At 45.2% G+C, this 25,250-nt stretch overlaps 1 protein-coding gene across 4 annotated transcripts in view; it reads left to right on the forward strand.

Annotated features, from left to right (window-relative positions):
- CBX5 (chromobox 5) overlaps window positions 1-23,212 on the forward strand; it is a 206,875-nt gene extending 183,663 nt beyond the window's left edge. For all 4 annotated transcript variants that reach the window (XM_086965004.1, XM_086965031.1, XM_086965021.1 and 1 more), the window contains 2 exons: window positions 13,585-13,682; window positions 19,897-23,212. In XM_086965004.1, coding sequence (XP_086821130.1) covers window positions 13,585-13,682; window positions 19,897-20,038 — 240 coding nt within the window. In that variant the 3' untranslated portion in view covers window positions 20,039-23,212. The remainder of the gene's footprint in view (window positions 1-13,584; window positions 13,683-19,896) is intronic.
- The last annotated feature ends 2,038 nt before the right edge of the window (window positions 23,213-25,250 follow it).

Raw genomic sequence — 25,250 nt, forward strand, 5'->3', positions numbered from 1 at the left:
GCACAGGTGCGTGAGCCTTGTGCCCCTACAGTACCTAGGGCCTTTTCTGGGCACTGTAAGTGCAGTGATGCCATTTAAGAGTATATGGTGCTGGGAGGTTGTCATTACAAACTCCACAGCACCATAATGGCTACACTGAAGACTGACCAGTTTGATATCAAACTTCTCAGCACATTAAAACCCACACTGATGCCAGTGTGGGATTTAATTTAAAATGCACTACAGAGGGCATCTTAAAGATGCCCCCTGAAACCTAACCTACAATCCACGTCTTGTCGAAGAGGCTGTCTAGACTGGCCCTCAGCAGACATGTTGCTTGACCCCTGGGTGGAGAGGCCTCTCTCTCCTGTGCCTGCAACAATGCACATCCTTGGACGAGGTGCTAAGCCTCCTCCCAGCGTTCCGCCTTTGTGAGCTTCTCCAGACAATTTGCTGTACTCAGCAACTCGCCCCCACCAGTTCTGACCCCCACTCTGGCGGGAAGACTGGTGGGAAACCCTACGTCAGATCGGGGGGGGGGGGGGGGGGCCAGCCTGTGCCAACTCTACCTCTCAGGTGGGAGTGGCGAGGTGAAGCAGGACCCCGGACTCCGGCCATCTTGAACATGGGGGGCCCTGCCCAATCACAGCTAGGCTCCTGCCCTCCTCCCACAGGAGAGAAGCAGGGTAGTGGGTGTACCCACCCCAGGACAGGGACCCATTGGTCCCTGCCCTTGGCCTACCTGTAATGCCCCTAAATTTAGTTTTTAGGGGCACCCTGAACCTTCCTTCCTCAGATCCCGATTGCAACAAGAAGACCAAGAAACAAGAAAACCTGCCGCACAGCTGCTAACAAAATGACGACGCCCACTGACTTTGCCCCAGAACCCTACGGGCCTGTTGATCCTTGAACCTGCTCCTGTGAAACTCTGGCGTCTCCTGCAGACAGCAACCTCAACAACCCTGGAGGACCTGCCTGCCTTGAACCTTCCAAAAGACTGGGACTCACATGAGCAGTGGTTCTGCTCCAACAGCCATACCCCTGGTGCCAGCCAGGAACTGCGAATCCAGCCCACTCTGCACCGACCAAGCCCGGCCTGTGCCTGAGTGATCCAAGACCATGAGGACGTCCACCCGGCGACTGGGACCCGAAGTCCAGTGCCTAAAGACCCTCCTCGACGAACCAGACGACGCCTGCAGCCTCAGAACCAGGGACCCCTCCAACTGCGACCAGCCTAGGGTAAGATTTCCCAACACCAAAAGGCACCCCTGCGGCCCCTTGTGCCCTCCTTTTGGGGTACCTACCTCTTCTCCAAGATCTCAACTTACCTTTTGAAGTGCTGGTCGCACCTGAAGAATCTCCGTCCCTGAACCTGCCTCCTTTGTTCACTTTTTAGGGCTCGGCCTACGTCACCACTGCGTCAGCATTGGGTCGGAGCTCCGAGCCGTATTGTTAAGGGGCTCAGAATAGTGAAGTTAAAATTCCTCAGTGCTCGAGAATTTTCGTGGTCTGCATGGGAATTGGTCCTCTCACGGCTGTGTTTTTGTAAGGCTTCACGCAATAGGCCCTAGGAATGTTGCTCTCTAAACTACCTGCATATTCCGAGCCAGAACGCGCATGAGATGCTATAAATTCCTAATTACCAGATGTCAGGGTCCGTTCGCGCATTCACAACTCTGTAGTTTTCTTGAGCTGTAAGTGCGCGCATGCTGTCTCCCCGGCCAGGAGAATGCCATGAATTCTCAATTACGACCTGTCAGAGGTGCCGGTAATTGAAGGCAGATGCCAGGCTTTTCGTGTTTTTGTGCCATTGGGAAAGGCATCTTTCTTTTAACCTTTTAGTATGATTTGTAGTAGTATATAACTATTTGCAGTGCTCATTACACAGACCAGTTTTCATCCAAATCATACAATTATTGTACCTAGGCTACCATTTCATTTGCAAACACACTGTCTTCATATTTAAAAGGTTACTCTAGCACATTATTAACAGCATCCACCACAATAATTTTAAAGTCTGACCAAATATTACCACCAATGAAAACATTTTGCGCTGTAGTTGCAGCACTGTTTACTGCTTTCGCCAATATACACCTTATTTGACAGCAATCAAGACCAGCCTTTAAAAAAAAATAAACCTATTTAAATTCGACTGAATGCCACTGATGTTAAACATCAATTGGCAAGTACAGGATTTTTAAGGGTAGATGTTAACATCAAATGAAACGCACTGTTGTGCTGCCAAAACTCATGCGGATGGTCACTGGGTCTAGCCTTACCCCACCAACTCCCACCCAAAAATATACAATTTCAAACAATCTATGAAATATGATGATGTATTTTGGAGGGAGAGACGGCCAATGATGCTCGCTTCTCAGTGCACTTTCCTTACTGAAGCATAAAAGGTCCACACTCCTTTGCATTAGTGAATAAAGGGTCCCCATTCAAGTCTATTTCGGAAGTAAACCTCAGCACTTTGCTTTTGGTTACAGAAGCACAACAGGCCACACTCAGTTACGTCCAGGAATAAACAGAGCACTTTCAATTCTGGACTAAAGCAGTGCAAGATTATTTCCCCTACTGAGTAAATCAGTGCTGGTTCCGTTTAGGCACCGAATAAAACAGTGCACACTCCAGTCTATTTAATGACCAAAATGCGCAGATGCATTTCCACTGCTTAGGCAAACACGGCATATTGCTACACAATGTCGACAAAATGGTGCTCGGTTTTTCTTTTAGGGAATATAACAGTTGACAATGTGTTTACATTTTACACTAAAAACGTGTGCATTCTTTTCCCATTGTGTCCTGAAGAGTGCTGTGTCCTGCTGTAGAGTGGTGAGTGCTGCTGTAGAGTGGCGAGTGCTGCTGTAGAGTGGCGAGTGCTGCTGTAGAGTGGCGAGTGCTGCTGTAGAGTGGCGAGTGCTGCTGTAGAGTGGCGAGTGCTGCTGTAGAGTGGCGAGTGCTGCTGTAGAGTGGCGAGTGCTGCTGTAGAGTGGCGAGTGCTGCTGTAGAGTGGCGAGTGCTGCTGTAGAGTGGCGAGTGCTGCTGTAGAGTGGCGAGTGCTGCTGTAGAGTGGCGAGTGCTGCTGTAGAGTGGCGAGTGCTGCTGTAGAGTGGCGAGTGCTGCTGTAGAGTGGCGAGTGCTGCTGTAGAGTGGCGAGTGCTGCTGTAGAGTGGCGAGTGCTGCTGTAGAGTGGCGAGTGCTGCTGTAGAGTGGCGAGTGCTGCTGTAGAGTGGCGAGTGCTGCTGTAGAGTGGCGAGTGCTGCTGTAGAGTGGCGAGTGCTGCTGTAGAGTGGCGAGTGCTGCTGTAGAGTGGCGAGTGCTGCTGTAGAGTGGCGAGTGCTGCTGTAGAGTGGCGAGTGCTGCTGTAGAGTGGCGAGTGCTGCTGTAGAGTGGCGAGTGCTGCTGTAGAGTGGCGAGTGCTGCTGTAGAGTGGCGAGTGCTGCTGTAGAGTGGCGAGTGCTGCTGTAGAGTGGCGAGTGCTGCTGTAGAGTGGCGAGTGCTGCTGTAGAGTGGCGAGTGCTGCTGTAGAGTGGCGAGTGCTGCTGTAGAGTGGCGAGTGCTGCTGTAGAGTGGCGAGTGCTGCTGTAGAGTGGCGAGTGCTGCTGTAGAGTGGCGAGTGCTGCTGTAGAGTGGCGAGTGCTGCTGTAGAGTGGCGAGTGCTGCTGTAGAGTGGCGAGTGCTGCTGTAGAGTGGCGAGTGCTGCTGTAGAGTGGCGAGTGCTGCTGTAGAGTGGCGAGTGCTGCTGTAGAGTGGCGAGTGCTGCTGTAGAGTGGCGAGTGCTGCTGTAGAGTGGCGAGTGCTGCTGTAGAGTGGCGAGTGCTGCTGTAGAGTGGCGAGTGCTGCTGTAGAGTGGCGAGTGCTGCTGTAGAGTGGCGAGTGCTGCTGTAGAGTGGCGAGTGCTGCTGTAGAGTGGCGAGTGCTGCTGTCGAGTGGCGAGTGCTGCTGTCGAGTGCTGTAGACTGCTGTCGAGTGGTGTGTGCTGTAGACTGCTGTCGAGTGGTGTGTGCTGTAGACTGCTGTCGAGTGGTGTGTGCTGTAGTGTGCTGTGTGTAGATAAGTACCAACAGTCAGTACAGAATGAGTGCAGAGTGGCAGTGAGTGCAGAATGCTGAGTGCAGAGTGAGTGCACAGTGAGTGCAGGGGCAAAGTGAATGCAGGTGCAGGGTGAGTGCAGGTGCACAGTGAGTGAGTGCAAAGTGAGTGCAGGTGCAGAGAAAGTGAGTGCAGAAAGAGTGAGTGCAAGTGCAGAATGACTGCAGAGTGACTACAGTGAGTGTGACTGCAGAGTGAGTGTGATTGGAGATTGAGTGTAGTGATTACAGGTGCAAAGTGAGTGCAGAGTGAGATCAGGTACAGAGGGAGTGCAGAGTGAGTGCGAGTGCAGAATGACTGCAGAGTAAGTGTGACTCCAGAGTTACTGCAGCGTGAGTGTCACTGCAGAGTGACTGCAGAGTGAGTGTGACTGCAGAGTGACAGTGACTGCAGCTGTGAGTGTGCAAGGTAAACAGTATGTGAGTATGCAGGGTGAACAGTGTGTAAGTGTGCAGGGTGCAAAGTGTGTGTGTCCAGGATGAACAGTGTGTGACTATGCGAGTGAACAGTGTGGGTGTGCAGAGTGAGCAGTGTATGTGTGTAGGGACACTGTCTGAGTGTGCGGGAGACAAACACTAAAACTAAGTTCACCACACACATACATAGGACCACACACAATCCCACACACCACATACACATACATCACACACACATACCACACCCACACATACCACACCCACACACAACACCCACACACACAAACACACACCAGCCTCTCACCAGCACACACTCATCACTACACACAAAACGCACCTCCAGCCGTCAGTGCATACTTTCACCAGGCACAAATACCAACAGCCATCAATGTACGCTTTCACCAAACACAAACACGACAATGCATCAGTGCCGCAAATCCACAACACACAATGTCTGTACATGCTTTCACCAACCAAACACACACACACACCAGCAGCTGTCACTGCACACTTTCATCAGTCACACACACCACCAAAGTTCACTCTTTCAGTAAGCACACTCATCAACAGCTGTTGGTGCACTCTTTTACAAAGCACACGCATTACCATCCATCTCTGTACGCTTCACAGCCACACAAGCACACACACCACCAGCCATCACTGCACAATTCCTACAGGCACACACATCCACCACCCATCAATGCACCTATCAATTGTTAATGCATCCACCATAAAATATTGTAGCAATCGCTCTATGCTACACTTTACCTTTTCAAGATAATGCGTTAAAGCACAGCACACCACCATTGCTAATATTCAAATGCAAAACACATTTTTCCAACACACACCACATGCATAAAATACATTGTCATTTACAAGGCCATTTTCTCTAACTCAAAAAAACCCGAGACCTATTGCATTTCTAATGCTTATTAACTTTCCCATTGGATAACATTGCGCGCCTGACTGCGCAAAAGCACCCTGCACCCAACTGCCGGAGTGCCACTGGAGGTGCAACAACTACCCTACTCGTACTTCCCCACTTGCCCAGGAGCCCAGCTCCCACAGCAGAGTGGCCTGTTTGCTTGCAGCTACCAACCCAAGGCCACCTACCCTCCATTGGATTGCATTGGGCCTACTCTCTCTGCACCCGGCTGCCCCTGGGCCGCTGAGGGTGTAACTACTGTAACTTTCCGACCCTGGGAGACCCCTGAGTCTATGTCCAGAACCTTAACTCCACCAGTCGAGTACTTACCTAAAAGCCGATAACTCAATATCCTTCCATAGGCTAACATTGACTGGTTTTCACGGAAATTTCTTCTAATTGTGGAGTTTTGAAACTTTAAAATATTCATCTTAAATCAACTGAATAACGAATTCCGAATTATTCACCTGTGATCAGGAGAGAAGCCAGTACTGTACCTTTTAGCCCAGTACTGAACCGCAAAAGTAATCTTAACAGTACTTACCAGTTACCTGCATTTTCTTCCATAGGAAACCATTGACTTTTTTTCTGTGCAATTTCTTCTAAGTGCCGATTTTTGCTAACTACAAATATTCTTTAAAATTGTACCAAATACTGAAACGGAATTACTTACCTGTCTTAGGTAGAGGTCGCAGTGCTGACCCTAGGAGTCCAGTACTGCATTACAAAAGTAACTAGAACCTACTTTATCTGTGACTTGAATTTCCTTCCATAGGATAGCATCGCTAGTTTTTCACTGAAAAGTTTCGAAGTGTCAACTTTGAAAATACATTTATATTCTTTGAAAATACAACTGTAACTAAAACTCTTTTACTCAACTGTTTACAGCATAGATTGCGGGACTGAATCCAGGATCCAGTCCTGTGGTCAAAAAAGTAATCCTTAAAGTAATCAACTGCATTTATGTAGGAAAACCCATTGAGCTCAAAGTTAAATTGTGTTTAGAATTGTGTTGCCTATTGCAACCACTGTAGCTATTGTACTTACAAAGTCTATTGCCCTTCTGCAAAGTAATTACCTGAAGTCACTCATATTGAGTAAAGTATATTTTGATACCTGTTGGTTCTAAAAATAAAACCTATATCTTTTGATATAAAAACAATTGGCCTAGAGTTCACTTCTTGAGTGTGTGAAACTTTGCTGAGTGTGTACAACAAATGCTTTACTCTGTCCTCTGATACTGCCTTACTGCTCGACCAAGCTACCACTTTAGAGAGTACGGTCATATCTGACTTTAACCTCAGTTATACCTCTGGAGATTGGGGACTCTATACACACTGTACCTTACTTTGGTTTGGTCCAGTATATATAGAGTCACTTTCTTACAACGTCAAACTATGTAGATGCTGCAGACGCATGCGTAGAAAGGTTCCCGTGTTTACGGCAGCCATATTAAGGCACTCTGGTTTCTGTTAGTAAAGGCACATAGTCCAGCTTCCCCTAGATACTGATATCCTGGAGAGTCTGAGTATTGGTGTCTTTCATAGATTCACATGCCTGAATCTTTCCCCGTCGTCGAGACGGGAGTCTCCGGTATATAGAAAAGCAATGTCCCATGGACATATATATATATAGAAAAGTAGGCCTAAGGGCCTCACCTTAGTAGCCTATCTGTGTCCTTGTGTAAAAAGGACCAAACTCCTAAAGAGAACCAATCAGCTAACACCTCCCTCTGGAACCTTCCTGTCGGGAGCCTCAGTCTCTCAGATTTTCTACCGCACCTTGTGCTAGGGAGTCTCCACCTGAGTTCTCCTCAGGTTTACTTACTTTAAGCTTCTTTCTTCACTAAATTGAATTATTTTCAGCAAAATCTGACTGACCCACAGAAGAGGGGTCTCTTCAGAGGTTGTGCTTCTTGTAATAAGAAGAGATTACATATTGAGGATATGTAGAACATTCTCTACAAAAACGCTTAAGGACAGAGAAGGATGACTTAATCTGGCTGAACAAACTTAAGACCTGGGACAACTGCAGACTTTTTAGCAGTCTTTTTAGGAGGAGCGTCTGAAGGGCTATGGGAAGTAACCCTTGGCCTCTTCAAGGATAATTTAGAGGAGACAGAAGCAATCTCACCGTCCTCTGAAGACTCAGTTGTCCCTGGTCTTAAGTTTGTTCAGCCAGATTAAAAGTCGTCCTTCTCTGTCCTTAGCGTTTTTGTAGAGAATGTTCTACAAATTTTGCATTCCTTTGGCGAATGGTCCGGATACAGACCGTATAGACATGTGTTGTGCTGATCCTCAATATGTAATCTCTTCTTATTACAAGAAGCACAAGCTCTGAAGAGACCCCTCTTCTGTGGGTCAGCCATAGTCAGATTTTACTGAAAATAATTCAATTTAGTGAAGAAAGAAGCTTAAAGTAAGTAAACCTGAGGAGAACTCAGGTGGAGACACCCTAGCACAACGTGCGGTAGAAAATCTGAGAGACTGAGGCTCCTGACAGGAAGGTTCTAGAGCAGCGGTCTTCAATCTGTGGGGCGCGACCCCCAGGGGGGTCGTGGAGTCCTGGGAAGGGGTCTCAGATTCTGCAGAGTGCAGTTCCTGGCGGAGGCCTAATTCACACCGAGGTGTGAAAAACATCAACGCCTCATTAACAAGTAAAAGGTCTTTTAAAGACCTGTCAAGTACTTGGGTGTGACTGTGTATGTGTCCCTCAAGCTGTTACAGCCGGGCTCACATACACGATCATGTGGGGGGGGGGGGGAGTGGCTCTAGTGTAGCCCTTTGAGTTCAATGGATGTTGCGCACCTGCAGCTGTGGGTCCCATGACACGTCCCCCGCCCCCAGCAGGGAGGCACAGAGATGCCCTCCCATGAGCGGGAAAGAAGAATGAAGCTGAGAAATACTGATTCCCATCCCCCATGAGAGAGGCACAGAAAAGGTGGGTGGATGGATGATGGGTGGATGGATGGATGGATGAAAGGCTGAAGGATGGATGGATGTGTGAAAAGGTGGGTGGATGAATGATCAGTGGATGGATGAATGAAAGGGTGGATGGATGGATGAAAGGGTGGATGGATGGATGTATGGATGGAAGGATGAAAGGGTGGATGGATGAAGGCTAGATTGGTGAAGGATAGATGTATGGATGGAAGAATGAAAGGGTGAACGGAAGAATGGATGGATGAAAGGGTGGATGGATGAATGATGGATGGATGGATGTGTAAAAAGATGGATGGATGAAAGGGTGGATGGATGGAGGATAGATTGGTGAAGGATAGATGTATGGATGGAAGAATGAAAGGGTGGACGGAAGAATGGATGGATGAAAGGGTGGATGGATGGATGTGTAAAAAGATAAGTGGATGAAGGATGGATGGATGGATGGATGAATGTATGGATGAATGTATGGATGAATGTATGGATGGATGGATGGAGGATAGATTGGTGAAGGATAGATGTATGGATGGAAGAATGAAAGGGTGGACGGATGAATGGATGGATGAAAGGGTGGATGGATGAAGGATGGATGTGTAAAAAGATGGGTGGATGAATGGATGAAAGGGTGGATGGATGATTGATTGATGGATGGATGTATGGATGGAAGGATGAAAGGGTGGATGGATGAAGGATGGATGGTAGGATGAAAGGGTGGATGGTAGGATGAAAGGGTGGATGGTAGGATGAAAGGGTGGATGGTAGGATGAAAGGGTGGATGGTTGAAGGATGGATGGACGGATGGATGGATGTGTGAAAAGGTGGGAGGGTGAATGATGGGTAGATGGATGGATGAAAGGGTGGGTGGATGAATGAAAGGGTGGATAGGTGAAGAATGGATGTATGGATGGGAGGATGAAAGGGTGGGTGGATGAAGGATGGGAAGATAAAAGGGTAAATGGATGTATGAATGGATAAAAGGTTGCATGGATGAATGATGGATGTGTGAAAAGGTGGGTGGATGAATGATGGGTGGATGGAAGGAAGGGTGGATGGGTAAAGGATGGATGTATGAATGGAAGGATGGAAGGGTGGATGGATGGATGGATGTATGGATGGAAGGATGAAAGGGTGGATGGATGGATGTGTGAAAGTGTGGGTGGATGAATGATGAATGATGGAGGGATGTGATGAGGTCTAACAGGCGCATTTATGGTTGTCAAAAGTTGATGATGAGGAGTACCAGTTTCTAGAAACTTTTGTCGGAAGGGGGTCCTTACGCCTAAAAGGTTTTACAAGGGGATCTCGGCATCAAAAAGTTTGAAGACCTCTGTTCTAGAGGGAGGTGTTAGCTTATTGGTTCTTTTCAGGAGTTTGGTCCTTTTTACACAAGGACACAGATAGGCTACTAAGGTGAGGCCCTTAGGCCTACTTTTCTATATATATATGTCCATGGGACATTGCTTTTCTATATACCGGAGACTCCCGTCTCGACGACGGGGAAAGATTCAGGCATGTGAATCTATGAAAGACACCAATACTAAGACCCTCCAGGATATCGCGATTTGCAGCGAAATCGGCACTTTTGTAAAAATGCGGCGATTTTTACAAAAGTGCCCGCGAAATCGGCACTTTTGTAGAAATCGCTGTATCTTTACAAAAGCTAATCCATGCAACTATATCCTGGGGGGGTCTGACTAAAAGTGGGCTTTCAGCAGGCAGGCTCTCAGCAAGGGCAGCAAGGATATTATGAGCTGGCTTTTCATCTGTGCACCTCCAGCTGCTCGGAAGATGTCCCCCCCCGATCCTCGGAGGTGCGGGCCCAGCGTTGCTCGGCTTTTAATCCTGCTCGGAGCTCTGGCCTCAGCTGTACCTTTGATCTGTGTGTCACGCTGCAGCCCATGCTGGCTCCTGTGGTGTTTTACTGTGATGTGCCAGACATTTTGAAAATCATTTGTTGACCGATCGAATGTACGTCAAAAATAAACTACCATACTTTCATGTCAGAAATAGATTTCTGATTTGACGTTATTCATTTTAGGCAAATTTAATTCTGCTCCTAATTCAATTAAGAGAGCAAATTACCTTTTACGTTATATGTTGCAGATAACTGTTATCTGCTTGCATCTGTACTTTGGGCTCAAATACTGGCTAATGAGTTCTCCCAACAGAAATCCCCTACAGTACAGTCTTTCCTACACTCAAAAACATAACGTGTTAGCTCTGCTATGTAATGCGAGAGGATTTCGTGAAAAGAGCAGCCATTTATTGCTAATCTCGTGCTGAGGCCAATAGGTCCATGCAGTGGCCCACGCCATTTAATTGGCTCTCGCCTTTATCAAACAATGCTTAGAAATTTAAAGCCCACCGAGGGACAGAAAGGCAGGGGGCAGAGCTACCAATACTGCTACAGGTGCAGTGACACCGACGCCCTGGAGTATGAAGGGTCCACTTCAACTACTAGCCCTGCTGGCCCTTTTCCCTTCAAAACCGGCGGAGGTGTGCCAAACGTCCCTTCTTGCATGCACCTCCTATAGGAGGATGAATGGAGACATCCGCCCCTCACGTGAGGCGGGGGTAGTGCCACACCCTGGCAGAATGAATAGTTGGGGACAGCAGACCCCTTCTGGCACAGGAAGGGTAACTGGTGCTCCCAGCAGGGTTCAGCTGGGCTGCAGAGGTAAAAAAACAGGAGAGGCATACACAGTACACGTATAGCTGCAGAGAACCGAAAGTGCACCGCGCATCACGATGAGGCATAAGTAGGGCCGTGAGCCAAAGGGTGTGCATCACGGTGGACGCGGGTGAACTCTGCATTTGACATCTCGCTCGGTCACGCCATCACCTACTCCAGGTCTGGTTCGACAACAAGCAGAGCGCGCACTTCAAGAGACCAATGGTGCGGACTGTCCAAAGACGTCACGCCCCTGGAATACTTCACCACTTCATTTCCCCACGACCAGCACCAGGATTTGACACGTTGAGAATTCCCAAACCATATCCAGAGATACTCTAATATCTGTACATGCTTTTCGAGGGAAACAGTGTCTACATTGTAATTAAACCAAATATACATAGCTTCATGTTGTTAAATAACTAAAAAAGCTAAGATATCTGTGTTTGTTGTAGGAAAAATGGCCAAATAAAATGCCGCTAAATTTCCGCTAAATTTCCATATTTGTGCCGCTAAATTTCCCAATCCATGCCGCTATATCCTGGGGGGTCTGAATACTGGATAACTGCAGTTACAGGTAAGCAACGCATTCCTTCTTAAGTATGAAACCTTGCTCCATCACTGGTAAGTAACCATTACGTTATCGTCCTGGGCGATAATGTCTTGCTGCCTGCCGTACAGATGTATGTAATGTAAATGTATAGGCATTTATATAGCGCACTACTTACCTGTAGGGTCCCAAGGCGCTTCGACCACTGCGAAACCCTTCCTGGCTTCCCTGAAAGATGGTCCCTTAATGGGTATCTCCAGGGTGAGACCAGGCATCCCCGGCGGTCTGGTGGGGCCGTTAGTGAAGATGAGGCAAGCTAATGCCCAGAGTTGCCGAGTGTGATCGCTGATCAGAGTGGGCACCGAGGCGAGAGAATTATCGAGTCCGCTGACCCTGGTCCAGAAACCTGCCGCGCCGGGAATCGAACCCTGGTCCCGGGCCGTCCTCTGCTCTCGGGTCTGCCGGCTCTAACCAGTGAGCCACACTACTCACAACATGGAAGTGCTCGTAGCGTAGCTACAATTTAGTGTTCAGTTTGCTTCTTCTGGAACGACCTCTCTGGTGCCTGCATGAATAAATTTTGTTTTAAACTATTTTTTTCGCATTTCACAAACAAAGTGAAATCATGCATCCATTAAAATGGGAACCATGGTGATGCCAACAAAAGTCTAAATTAAATAAATCTGACAACTCGGCAGTGCAATTTGACAAGACAGCGCCTGCATCTTGTGACTCATGCGGGTTTATCCGACCACCTTCCCCTTATTTTTCACCTTGTTTTGTTTGTTATTAATATCATACGCGTCAGCAGTGACTCCAATCTCTTCTCGTGCTGCTGGCGTTCTCACAAGTGCATCATTTGCTCCCAGCAATACGATTGGATTTCTCTGATAAGGGCATGAGAACGCTGGGGCCGAACGAAGGTTCCAAATACTATTAATTATATGTGTACCCTTTCATGCATCAGCTAGGGTGTGGGGGGGCACATTAGCCCTGCTTAGTATTCTGTGATGGTCGGCGTTTCTATGACGTCAGAGCTGTGGAATATCACCATGGCGCCCCGGTTTAGGCTGACAATGGCACGTTTAGCACCCCAGTTGCTCGCCTCGCACCTCACCGCATTTTCACCTCAGGCTGACTGCCTCCTTACCCCTCACACCTTTCCAACGGTTCCCCCTAGCTCGCATTCCAACATCAACATGGAATACAAGCTACGTACAACCCAACATAACTGTGACCTCCGTTGCATCTGTAGGATTTGTGGATTTTTATCCTCTAGATTACTTTTTAAATATAAATTAGAATTATTAACTTTGAACTTAACAAACATGGGTCTAGCCGCAAACCCATTTGTCGTGTAATTAATTGTTTTGGTAAATTAGTTTCTGTGCACTCAGGTTGCAGCCCATTTTCCAAGTCGTCGAAACTCCAGCTGTAAGGATCTAAATCGTGCTCCAGCTACAAGGACCTGCAAAACAAACTAGCATTGTTCATAGCCAATAGGTCTCGCTTTTGGGACCTTGGTGCAACAACATCTGTTGCATGGCTAAATACTTATAAGGTCCCAAAGGTGAGACCTATTGGCTATGCCAATGCTTGTTACAAATTGGTTTAGGAATTCTCTGGTGTCTAGTGTATTTCTTGAATTGCTTTGGTGCCGCCTAATGCTTTACATTTGGTCATTTGTGTAAGGGTTGCTACTCGGAGGCAGACCTACCCATGGTTGAGCTGCAGATTTTAACAAACTAAACCTGCTGATCTAAAAGGGGTTGGTAAATGTATTACACCGTGAGGCTGCCCAACCTCGCCATATAATACACCCGATTTCCTCACACAAGTGAATTGTGATTTTTCTTTCCGCAGACGTCTTGCTTGCTTTACTGTATTTGTTTGACTTTTTTGTAATCCTATGGAGAGGTTCTTTACAAATCTAGTGGCAATTTTGTTTTGCAGGGAACATCATTGAATCTTAATTTCTTCAATCTTTTATTCCCCCTCCTTCACAGAGTAGCGACATTGCGAGGGGCTTTGAACGGGGTCTGGAGCCTGAAAAGATCATTGGTGCCACGGATTCCTGTGGGGATCTTATGTTCCTGATGAAATGGTGAGAGGTTCCACTGGTGAGATAATGGGGTAGCGAAGCCTGCTCATAACTCAGTAATCCAATGGTTCAAGGGGTGGTATAGTGTTTAAGATGAACTGCTTGTTGGTACAGGGGATGCATTATAAATACTCTTGTAAATTGTTTGCAGTCCATCTTATTTCCTGCTAAAAATATATATTACAAAAATTATTTTCCTCTAATAAAACATTTGTCTTATTCTTATTTCTACATTAATAACAATTTGGTCTGCGAGCGAGGTTGTATGTTGACCATATAAGAGGCAAACGTAGCACTGATGAAAATGATAGTTTTGTAGCATGAATTATTTTTCTGTTATCACGTACTGTGCATTATTCTGCAATCTAGTAGTTTGGTCCGGAATTCTCCTCTTTATCCTTTTCCCTCAACACCCCCTCTCTTCCTTTACCTCACAGTACCCTTAGGTCACCATTTGCAGGAATGCCAATCTTTTTGTGACACCAGACAGTGCACACTGAAGGTGCCTGTGTGTGGTCACCATCTTCGGGTTCTTTATTTTACACCGTTGTCTTGAAGCAGAAGCTGTAGCTCCAGGTTTGTCGAAGAATTTAGAGAGAAACTGATCTTCAAGTGGAAGCATTTTGATATGGTTAAAGGTATGTAAGAGGAAAGGAGCAGAGGACAACGGATGATCAGAGGATAGTAAAAAATCTTAAACGCAGCATATGTTTAGCCTACCGTAGGGTAAAAGAATTTGCGGCCAAGGAGCTTGTATATATCCTAGGTCATTGCAGAATGTCCCCCTGACACCCTTTTAGATGTTTTCTCAAGTGACACTTTAAATTTGCTCAAAAGGACAATCACAAGGTCTTCAACCTCTGATTGTTGAGATCACTGTGCTGAAGGCTGCAATGCATGCTTTGAGGCCGAAATGGCAGTAATCCCCCCCCAACAGAAGTATTTCAACATAGCCCTGAAAGTTTTGAATCCCTTTAAAGTCAGCAAAGGGAGAAAGTTGTTGAGGAAGAGCAGGTTCAACGACCACCACAAACTACAGCTGAAACTGAAGAAGTGTGTAGCAGGAAGACTTTGAGGAGCTTGAGCTGTATACACAGGGTGTTTTAGGACCATGAGAGCGCTATGGGAGAGTGGCAAGACCTTGATTCAGAAACTGATAGCATAGAATACTTTATTTAAAGGCCTTCAACACCAGATTACATTTCAAAATACAAAGTGGGGTACAACTGGAGGAAGGCCTTCTGAAACCTCTTATTACAAATGAAGAACAAGTATCTTCCTGTATTCCCGAGCATTGTTGGTCAAGGAATGGAGGCATTAATATAGCCAGAAATGTGCAAGCCTGAAAGTCCATGTGTGGAGAAGAAATACAAGCACTCTACTGATGACCTCTTATACATTAAGGGAATTGCTGTGGTGGGCTCTGATTGTAGCCACCTCTAGAAAGAGAGCCAATGTCCCAACATAGAGACCTCCACCAGAAAAGGGAGGGAGAATAAGGGATGCATGGTTTAGAGCAGCAGTCACTCAATGGAGAATTGCCGACTTGAATGCACTGCTTTAGTGCTGCTTACTTGAACCATGAGGGGAAGTTGGGGAAATAGTAAAACACCTACCTTAATACACGAAGAGGGAAAATGTACTTCTAGAAGAAGGCAAGACCTTGCCATGTTGTATCCCAGTGTGACTGCTGTTAAATATGGCTAAAAGCTAGTGTCGTGGAGGGATATTGAGTACATTGGGGGAGGAGTAGAGTTCAGTGGTAAAGTGTCGTGGAGTATGGTAGGGTAGGATAGGGTGTCGTAGGGTGGGGTAAATTGGATGGGGTGGGGCAAATTGGATGGGGTGGGGCAGATTAGAGCGAGGTGGATGGGATGCAGCGGATTAGAGCAATGTGATTTGGAGCGAGGTCAATTGAATGGGGTTAGGCGGACTGGAGCTAAGTGGATTGGATAGGGTGGGGAGATTGGAGTAAGGTGGACTGAATAGGCTGGGGCGGATTGGAGCAAAGTGGATTGGGTTTGGTGGGGTAGATTGGAGCGAGGTGGATTGAGTGGGTGGATAGGAGCAAAGTGGATTGAACAGGGGGATTGGGGTAGAGTGGGGTAAAGTAAAGTAGAGTGGTGTGAAGTGGATTGGGGTGGAGTAGAGTGGGGTGGAGTAGAGTAGAGTGGGGTGGATTGGGGTGGAGTAGAGTGGGGTAGAGTAGAGTGGGGTGGAGTAGAGTGGGGTGGAGTAGAGTGGGGTGGATTGGGGTAGAGTGGGGTGGATTGGGGTAGAGTGGGGTGGATTAGGGTAGAGTGGGGTGGATTGGGGTAGAGTGGGGTGGATTGGGGTAGAGTAGAGTGGGGTGGATTGGGGTAGAGTAGAGTGGGATGGATTGGGGTAGAGTGGGGTGGAGTAGAGTGGATTGGGGTGGAGTAGAGTGGATTGGGGTGGAGTAGAGTGGATTGGGGTGGAGTAGAGTAGAGTGGATTGGGGTGGAGTAGAGTAGAGTGGATTGGGGTGGAGTAGAGTGGATTGGGGTGGAGTAGAGTGGATTGGGGTGGAGTAGAGTGGATTGGGGTGGAGTAGAGTGGATTGGGGTGGAGTAGAGTGGATTGGGGTGGAGTAGAGTGGAGTGGATTGGGGTGGGGTGGAGTAGAGTGGATTGGGGTGGGGTAGAGTAGAGTGGATTGGGGTGGAGTAGAGTAGAGTAGAGTGGATTGGGGTGGAGTAGTGAGGTGGATTGGGGTGGAGTAGTGAGGTGGATTGGGGTGGAGTAGTGAGGTGGATTGGGGTGGAGTAGTGAGGTGGATTGGGGTGGAGTGGAGTAGAGTGGGATGGAGTAGAGTAGAGTAGAGTAGAGTGGGATGGAGTAGAGTAGAGTAGAGTGGGATGGAGTAGAGTAGAGGAGTGGATTGGGGTAGAGTAGAGTGGGGTAGAGTAGAGTGGGGTAGAGTAGAGTGGGGTAGAGTAGAGTGGGGTAGAGTAGAGTGGGGTAGAGTAGAGTGGGGTAGAGTAGAGTGGGGTAGAGTAGAGTGGGGTAGAGTAGAGTGGGGTAGAGTAGAGTGGGGTAGAGTAGAGTGGGGTAGAGTGGGGTAGAGTAGAGTGGGGTAGAGTAGAGTGGGGTAGAGTAGAGTGGGGTAGAGTAGAGTGGGGTAGAGTAGAGTGAGGTAGAGTAGAGTGGGGTAGAGTAGAGTAGAGTGGGGTAGAGTAGAGTAGAGTGGGGTAGAGTAGAGTAGAGTGGGGTAGAGTAGAGTAGAGTGGGGTAGAGTAGAGTGGGGTAGAGTAGAGTAGAGTGGGGTAGAGTAGAGTAGAGTGGGGTAGAGTAGAGTGGGGTAGAGTAGAGTGGGGTAGAGTAGAGTGGGGTAGAGTAGAGTGGGGTAGAGTAGAGTGGGGTAGAGTAGAGTGGGGTAGAGTAGAGTGGGGTAGAGTAGAGTGGGGTAGAGTAGAGTGGGGTAGAGTAGAGTGGGGTAGAGTAGAGTGGGGTAGAGTAGAGTGGGGTAGAGTAGAGTGGGGTAGAGTAGAGTGGGGTAGAGTAGAGTGGGGTAGAGTAGAGTGGGGTAGAGTAGAGTGGGGTAGAGTAGAGTGGGGTAGAGTAGAGTGGGGTAGAGTAGAGTGGGGTAGAGTAGAGTGGGGTAGAGTAGAGTGGGGTAGAGTAGAGTGGGGTAGAGTAGAGTGGGGTAGAGTAGAGTGGGGTAGAGTAGAGTGGGGTAGAGTAGAGTGGGGTAGAGTAGAGTGGGGTAGAGTAGAGTGGGGTAGAGTAGAGTGGGGTAGAGTAGAGTGGGGTAGAGTAGAGTGGGGTAGAGTAGAGTGGGGTGGAGTAGAGTGGGGTAGAGTAGAGTGGGGTAGAGTAGAGTGGGGTGGAGTAGAGTGGGGTGGAGTAGAGTAGAGTAGAGTGGATTGGGGTGGAGTAGAGTAGAGTGGATTGGGGTGGAGTAGAGTAGAGTGGATTGGGGTGGAGTAGAGTAGAGTGGATTGGGGTGGAGTAGAGTAGAGTGGATTGGGGTGGAGTAGTGAGGTGGATTGGGGTGGAGTAGTGAGGTGGATTGGGGTGGAGTAGTGAGGTGGATTGGGGTGGAGTAGTGAGGTGGATTGGGGTGGAGTAGTGAGGTGGATTGGGGTGGAGTAGTGAGGTGGATTGGGGTGGAGTAGTGAGGTGGATTGGGGTGGAGTAGTGGGGTGGATTGGGTGGAGTAGAGTAGAGTAGAGTGGGATAGAGGAGTGGATTGGGGTAGAGTGGGGTAGAGTAGAGTGGGGTAGAGTAGAGTGGGGTAGAGTAGAGTGGGGTAGAGTAGAGTGGGGTAGAGTAGAGTGGGGTAGAGTAGAGTAGAGTAGAGTGGATTGGGGTGGGGTAGAGTAGAGTGGATTGGGGTAGAGTAGAGTGGGTTGGAGTAGAGTAGAGTGCACTCACTGTGGTAACTCATTTCAGAAATTACACTTAAGAAACCAGGTCGCTTTGCACTAAAATAATTCTCTTTAGAAAACAGCACCTACAAGGAAAAAAAACATGTGTGAAAAGTGAGAAAACACTTGGCAAAATCAAAGAAAGTTAACTATAGAAAGTAAGTCTTTAGAATGTTGTTTGTCTACCAGTTGTGCACGTTTTTTCCAGGCACAATCCCTTTTGCGGGCACTAAAAGTTATAAAACAAAATGGTACCTCAGTCACTTCGGGAGCAACGGACTGGCACTGGATAGGTTGAATCAATCAGTGGTTGTCCCTCCTCTACAGAGAGGAACGGAAATGAGGTTTGGTCTGCCTTGATGAATTACTAGGCTGTAAAGAGTGACATACAAGCCGACAAATGGTAAGCAGCGGACGGGCTCCAAGCTCTTTTTGTTAAGTGTCTTGCAAGTGAGACACATGCTCTCACAGGCTTCACCCTAAAAAGAAGTTAGACCCCTGTAGTTCTACTGCAGTAGAGGAAGGGGCACTACCACAACAAAAATGTCTGGAAGAAGCAGCTTCTAAATTTAGGCACTGCACAGCACCTACCAATAAGCAAGTGCATGTCAATCTATAACACCACAGTGGCAATTTCCACCAATACCTCGGCAGCCCTCTCATGGCGGAGGTAGGGGAAGTGCCAAATGGTGGTTTTTTACCCCCATGAAAAAGATGAACAGTAAAATTTCAGACTGGATTTCTAAATTATGAAGTAATGCACACACCGAAGTTCAAAACTAACTTCAGGTACGTAACCACCTCAGTTTTTGATATTTCGATTCATATTTAAAGAGAGCACAGTCATAATACACATGGTATTAGACAGAATTGTGTTCTGTCATACATATCGTATTAGCCTTTGCTGAACCTTGGTGAATGAACACTGTTCTGCTGCGTGGCACTCTTTCCCATTCATCCAAGTTTCCCACATTATCTCAAATTTGTTGGAATCCTCACTCTTGTTAATACCGGTTCATGCTTTTGCACCATTGAGAGCTATATCATTAAATCCGCTTCAGACTTTAAAGGCACTCCAAGAACTGCTTGTTTGTGAATTTTATTCCGCATACTCCATCTTGCTTCGATTGACCTCACAGCCTTGTTCATGTGAGCAAGTCTGCAAGGTCAGCCGAAATGTGTAGTTTCTCTTATGCAGGACCTTGCTAAATAAAATGATGAACGAGCAGTTCTTGGAGTGCCTGTGTCCGCTGTCAAGTGTAAAGTGGATATAATTTTATATCTTAACGTGTGTAGACACACCCACGTACTTGGTGTGGCTGCCTCTTTCAGTTGCTGCGCTGTAATAAAGAATATGTACAGCTGGATATGCTTTTTAATAACTGTGGTCTGTGCTACAATTAGAACTTAGTTTAAGAGCAGTTTCTAGTGCCCTAATAAGTCTGTTGCATCACAAATTCTAATTAGCATAGTCCATGCTTAGATTTCTTTGGCTAACCCTACTACTGTCTAGAATTCCCAGTGTTTATCCCCCTCCCATGGACTGTCCCATGGTGTGTGAAAGAAGGTGCCCCGTCTCTCAAACTTCTATTTTCACTTTTTATTGCTTGGTCATCCAAATCGAACTGTCTTTTCTCTAGTGTAGTACACCCTGCATAGAACCGTGAGCTGCCCTCCTGGGAAGTCTGTGGGGTTTACATTTATGACTTTGAATGCCTACTGTTCTGATTGTGGATGCCTAGTGTTTTCAGAGATGATAAAGTGCATACAAGAGATATTTCATCTTAATTACAGTTTAGGATTGTTAATTTCACTTTTTGCTTTGCAGGAAGGATTCTGATGAAGCTGATCTAGTGCTGGCAAAGGAGGCCAATGTAAAATGCCCACAGATTGTGATAGCCTTTTATGAGGAGAGACTAACCTGGCACGCCTATCCAGAAGACACGGAAAAAGAAGCAGCAAAAAGCTAAAAGTGCCGTGTTTGGCAACGAATTTACCTGTATATACATTCCCTCCGCCCCTTTTATTTTTTTGTCTTAACCTGTTTCCTTCCCTCCACTTGAAACACATTTGGCATTGTGCTTTTATTCTCCTTGAGGAGATCACTTTATTTTTCATGTGACTTTTGCTAAGGGTTTGATTCTTTGTAAAATGTCATCTGTAGTGAAGATGGACTTTTGTGTACTGTATTGATCTTTCCTTCTTGGCACCAACCTTACCCCCATGCCTTCTGAAGAAAAACATTTTAGACTTTTAGTGAATTTCCGTCCCATTTTTTTCACTAGTTTTATGCTGCAACATTTTCTGCTACAGTGCTAGTCACAAGTATGTGTGAGCTGCAGGTATGAAACTTTGCACGGGGCCTACCAATAGCCACATAATATACAGCTAAATAATTTTAAGACTCGTTTCTTTTGGCATATAAAACCCATTCAAGGAGAACTTTTGGCTTAGTTTTTTAGGGGCTAAAGCAAGTTCCCTTTATTGTGGTGCCAGTAGAGATGTCTCCTAACGCAGTATAATAGGGCAGCGTGCCTTTTTGTGTGAAAAGTTTAACTTCTGAACCCTGATGCTGTAAGTGGTACTGTACTAACAAACTGAGGGGTAGTGGGCCTTTTTGCTCAGATAATTGAATTGAACTACTCCCATTGAATTCCACACTTTAAACAATAATAAACTCACATCAATGTTTGTGAGGGGAGGGGAGACGCTGTGATTAGCCGCTTAAATGAAGCTCTGTCCTGTCGACAGGCATTTTAAACTACGTTTTTCTGCTATTGTTTTGACAGACATCTAAGTGCAATTGGTCCATTGACTGATTTTGGGAGGCGTTTAAAGTGATCACTGCTACAATAGTCCTTGTCCGGAATCACAAGTAATGCTAACCATACATTTTGACCCACATATGAGACTATTCTACTTGTCTCACCAGGTTCATAGGTCAATATTGTATTATTTGTGAGGAAAACTAAATCTCTTTGAGAAGGTTCTTACTCTTGGCTTGAACTTGGCTTACACATAAGTTGTTGGTCTCTACTTCAGTTCGAATTTCACTCCAACTGCTTGAAAGCTTCGACATAGCAAAGAAAATTAGAAACTTGTTAAAAGGAAACTAGATGGACTGTGTTTGTACAGATCTGGCAACCAGGTTATAGAACTAGTAACTATTTAGATATTTGCTGAACATGCGCAGACTGACGTTTTGTTTGTCTTGCAGCTTTTCATCCCTTTGGCCTCTTTTGCTTGGTATTGGAGTGAACTGTTGGTACTCCAATGCTGTTTTCACTCACCCTATGAGCTGTTTGAGGTGTGCATGATGAATAGGACTTGTTTCGACTTTCCCATTGTAGATCTTTCTGCAGTGAGTAAAGGTGAGTAAGTTTTGCGCAGGCCCACTTGCAAATTAAACAGATCTTTAGGTTAAATCTTGTAACTTTCTTTCTATTTATATGTATATATTTTGTGCTGCCACTTAGTTGGGCCAAAACTAAAGAGGCTAAAAGCAGCTTATTGGCCATCTCCAGCTGCAGGAATGTCTAGGTCATCTAACCAAGCAATCACATGAAGAACAGCAAACAAAGTTTTGGAATATGAACTAGTGGAAATTCCTTAGTTCATATATTCAGTATTACAAATGTGGGGTCCGTTTATTATGCCAAGCACTTTTACTCTTGTAGAGTTTGCTTGATTAGAGATTGGTTCGAATTAAATTGGGATACAGTTCTAAACTGAAGCCTAGCATTGTTCGGGTTAGTTGGGCTTAAGATGCTAAACTGATATCACGCCACCAATGGTGTAGACCTTCAATTGAAGTTTCCCAAATGAGTATCTGCGACACCTCTCCTCAGTCTGAAATCTTATTTTACTTTCTCTTTACACATTAGGGATTTTTTTTTTTACATATTGGTGATGATCTGTAAATCGTTTGGCCTTTAAGTGATCATCCACCGGGGACTGGTTTGGACACTAAATCATTTGCCTCCAAAAACACCAACATAAAGCAGAAGATAGGACAAAGAAATCCCATGTATAATTTTTCTAACATTTTAAGTTACTCTTATTTCTCGTGATGACCTATCCAAACTCTCCAATTTTTTTCTTTTTAGACTTCAAAAGTTAATGCTATAAAAATGGAAGTGGTTCCGCTTAAGATGAAACTGTAGTATGTTTGTGTACCTAAAATCTAGAAACATTGAAGTAACATTGAATAGCTATAATTTTAGCAGTATTATTGCTAAAGTTGGATTTGTAAACGCTCTAGTTAATGATCTGTGGACTTTCAAATAGACTGTGAGCAAAAGGAATTAAACATTCATGGCATCTTGTGCTAGAACAGCCATGTGTCTGGTCCTGATGCCCTCCTGCTGCTAAAGCACTTTCTTCATATATTTTGGTCTGTTCAGTGGGTGCATGTTTTTCCCTCTTGGAGTCGTGAGGCTTTCAGAGATTGAGCAATTTAGGTAAAATTACATTGGAACACTAATCTCCAACTTGACTAAATCATTGAACTGACGCGTGTATGTGTCAAATCTGTTTCCAAACTTTTTCAAGTTGGTATGCTTTGCTTTAGAAACTAGGTTGGTTCTTTGCAATTGTCGTGTAGCATAGTGGCTGCTAACTTTTATTTTTTTATATGCATTGTGTTGACTATTAAAGGTTATTCAAGGATTGTACTCCATTTCTTCTCCACCCAAACAACTCTCTTCCTTCCACTGGGGTCTTTTTACTTTCTCAGTTCCTAGTTTTTATTATTATTTTGTCCAGTCTACTCAATCAAGTTACAGAACAGTGTAATGTGAAAGACCCTAAACAGTACACCAGCACTGCAATTTACTTAACATGACTGCAAGCTCTGCAGTTTACCACCTCAATTGAAGATCCCCTATCAAATGCCACACAGTCTTACTGTGTCCTATAAGAACATGATCTGTGGATGTGTGGCATTGCAAAACTTCCAGTGTCATGTTGTGCTGCTAGAAGGTTGTTGCAGTGTTGGTTGCTCTGTCAATGTTCAATTAAGCATGGGGTAGATATGCTAACTTGTTAACCAGTCAGTCCTGCAGAATATTTGTATGACTGGTCAACAGTCTGGATCAGAAAAAGTTGTGATAATAAATGTATTGCGATTTTTACCACTTATAAAATCTGTTTTAGTTTTTTACTCTCCTTACACGATTGGGAGCAAAGTTTCTGTTCCAGTTGGGGATGTAGTGATTATTCAATACTCATTGCAATTCTAAAAAGGAATTTTAGAGTGGATCTCAAATCTGTGATAGTTAAACTGCACATCGGATAACAGGGTGGCCTTTTCGTCCTGTGGATGCATGCATCTTTGTACACTTTAAAGTAAGCTGTTGTCACTGATATCCAGAAAAAACTCTTCAGTACCCTTGAAAGCATACAGTTTGTACAGCAACCATTATTCAGTGTCCTATTAATGGTTGTCTGTACAAGTTACATTTTGTTAAGCAGCATAGGCAACGTAGTGTCCAAATACTTTCAGATTTCTAGTCTGCGGAACCATGCCTTGCTGGGACAGCATATCCTGGTCTGCTCAAAGGCTATTTTTAATATGGTTACTAGGAAATCAAACTTTTTTTCAACCATGACAGTATTAAATTTATAAAGCAATCTTGGAGTGTGTGATTTATCTTTCTTTCTCTCTCTCGCGCTCTCTCTCTCTATATATATATATATATATATATATATATATATATATATATATATATATATATATATATATATATATATATATATATATATATACACACACACACACATTGTCTTGAACCCTAATTGTGTTCAAATGATTGTTCATGTGTGAACAACCATTTTACCCAATTTTCATTTCGTTTTCTTTGTTTATTGAACAAAGTGCTGACCTTTTTAGTATACATTTCCGTTAAAAAAAATAAAGCAAATCAAAAAAAAATTGCAGGTGATTTTATTGTGTCCCAGGAGTTGAATTTTTATCTTAATGAGTTTTCTAATAGTTTGTGATCTAAGCAAATGTTAAGTCTGAGCTTTTTTTTTATTTGCCAATTTTTACTCCAAGCTCTAAAACTTCTTCCCCCACACCTGGCTAAGTACATATATCAAACAAAATAAGAGCTGGATCCTTTAACTACTTGCTCTTAAGGATTAACCAGCCGCTGATTAGTCATTTAGCGTCCTTTAGGAAACTTCCAGGGATGTGAGTCTTGAATGTGTCATGAGCTCCTCCCATCCATTGTCACCAGACCTTTCTCCAACACACACTTTTCACCTTTCCTTCACTCACAAGTTGCTGAGGTCTTGGGACCGATGGAGGGAGTATGAGCTTTCTTGAATGTTTGGACTCCAAGGCTGCGCAAGACCCCAAGTATTTTACCTGAAAGAATAACTTTATTTCAAGAGGTGCTGTATCTGACCTTTTGTCTTTGTAGTTACGTTCCACCCTTTGTGTAGCTGAACTATTTTGTCCCAATTGAGTGCTTTCAAATAGATTTTATAGTTATTTTAAATTGTTCAGGACGTAGTAAGTAGATTACTGAAGAAATCAGTGTGCTTTGAGTGGAAATCTATTTTGACTGACAAGACTGCGTAACTTTTAGTAGGTGTTTGCACTGACACATCCACTAATCACAGCATCGGTTCAATTGATATGAGCTCTGTTGTACACAATTTGCAGCTGCGTCGTTAGGCTTAAAGTGATGTATGCTTCAAAGTGTGTGTGTGACGTAAATTGCCAGCCTCCATATTGAGAAGCTTTTATGCTTGAAGCGATCTGTTCTTGCACAATGGTGCCTCCCCAGTTTAATCTACTGAGGTTTTGCATCTGAGCTTTCCAAGTGACCAGTTTAAGTCACCCAGATTAATAGGTCATCCAGTTGAGTCTAACACAGCTCTATTGGGTTCCTGTCCAAAGTGGGTTTAACAGCTTTTCACACCACCATTGTGAAACTGCAATTAAAACACTTTTGTGCAAGGTAGGAACTACCTAGATTTAGCAGGGGTGCTGTCTTAAGCTGAGCCAAGGCATTGACCGATACATAACAGATGATTGATAGCGAAAGCTTCACAGTTACCCTTGTCCCACATTATTCAGATTTTAAATGTTCTGTACTTGTGGTCATTATGTTGGTAGTCTGACAGGATATCCGCAAATAGGTCAACTCTAAAGCAACCAAAGGGGCAATTCCC

This window comes from Lissotriton vulgaris, chromosome 1_1 (assembly GCF_964263255.1).
Source record: "Lissotriton vulgaris chromosome 1_1, aLisVul1.2, whole genome shotgun sequence".
Lineage (NCBI taxonomy): Eukaryota > Metazoa > Chordata > Amphibia > Caudata > Salamandridae > Lissotriton > Lissotriton vulgaris.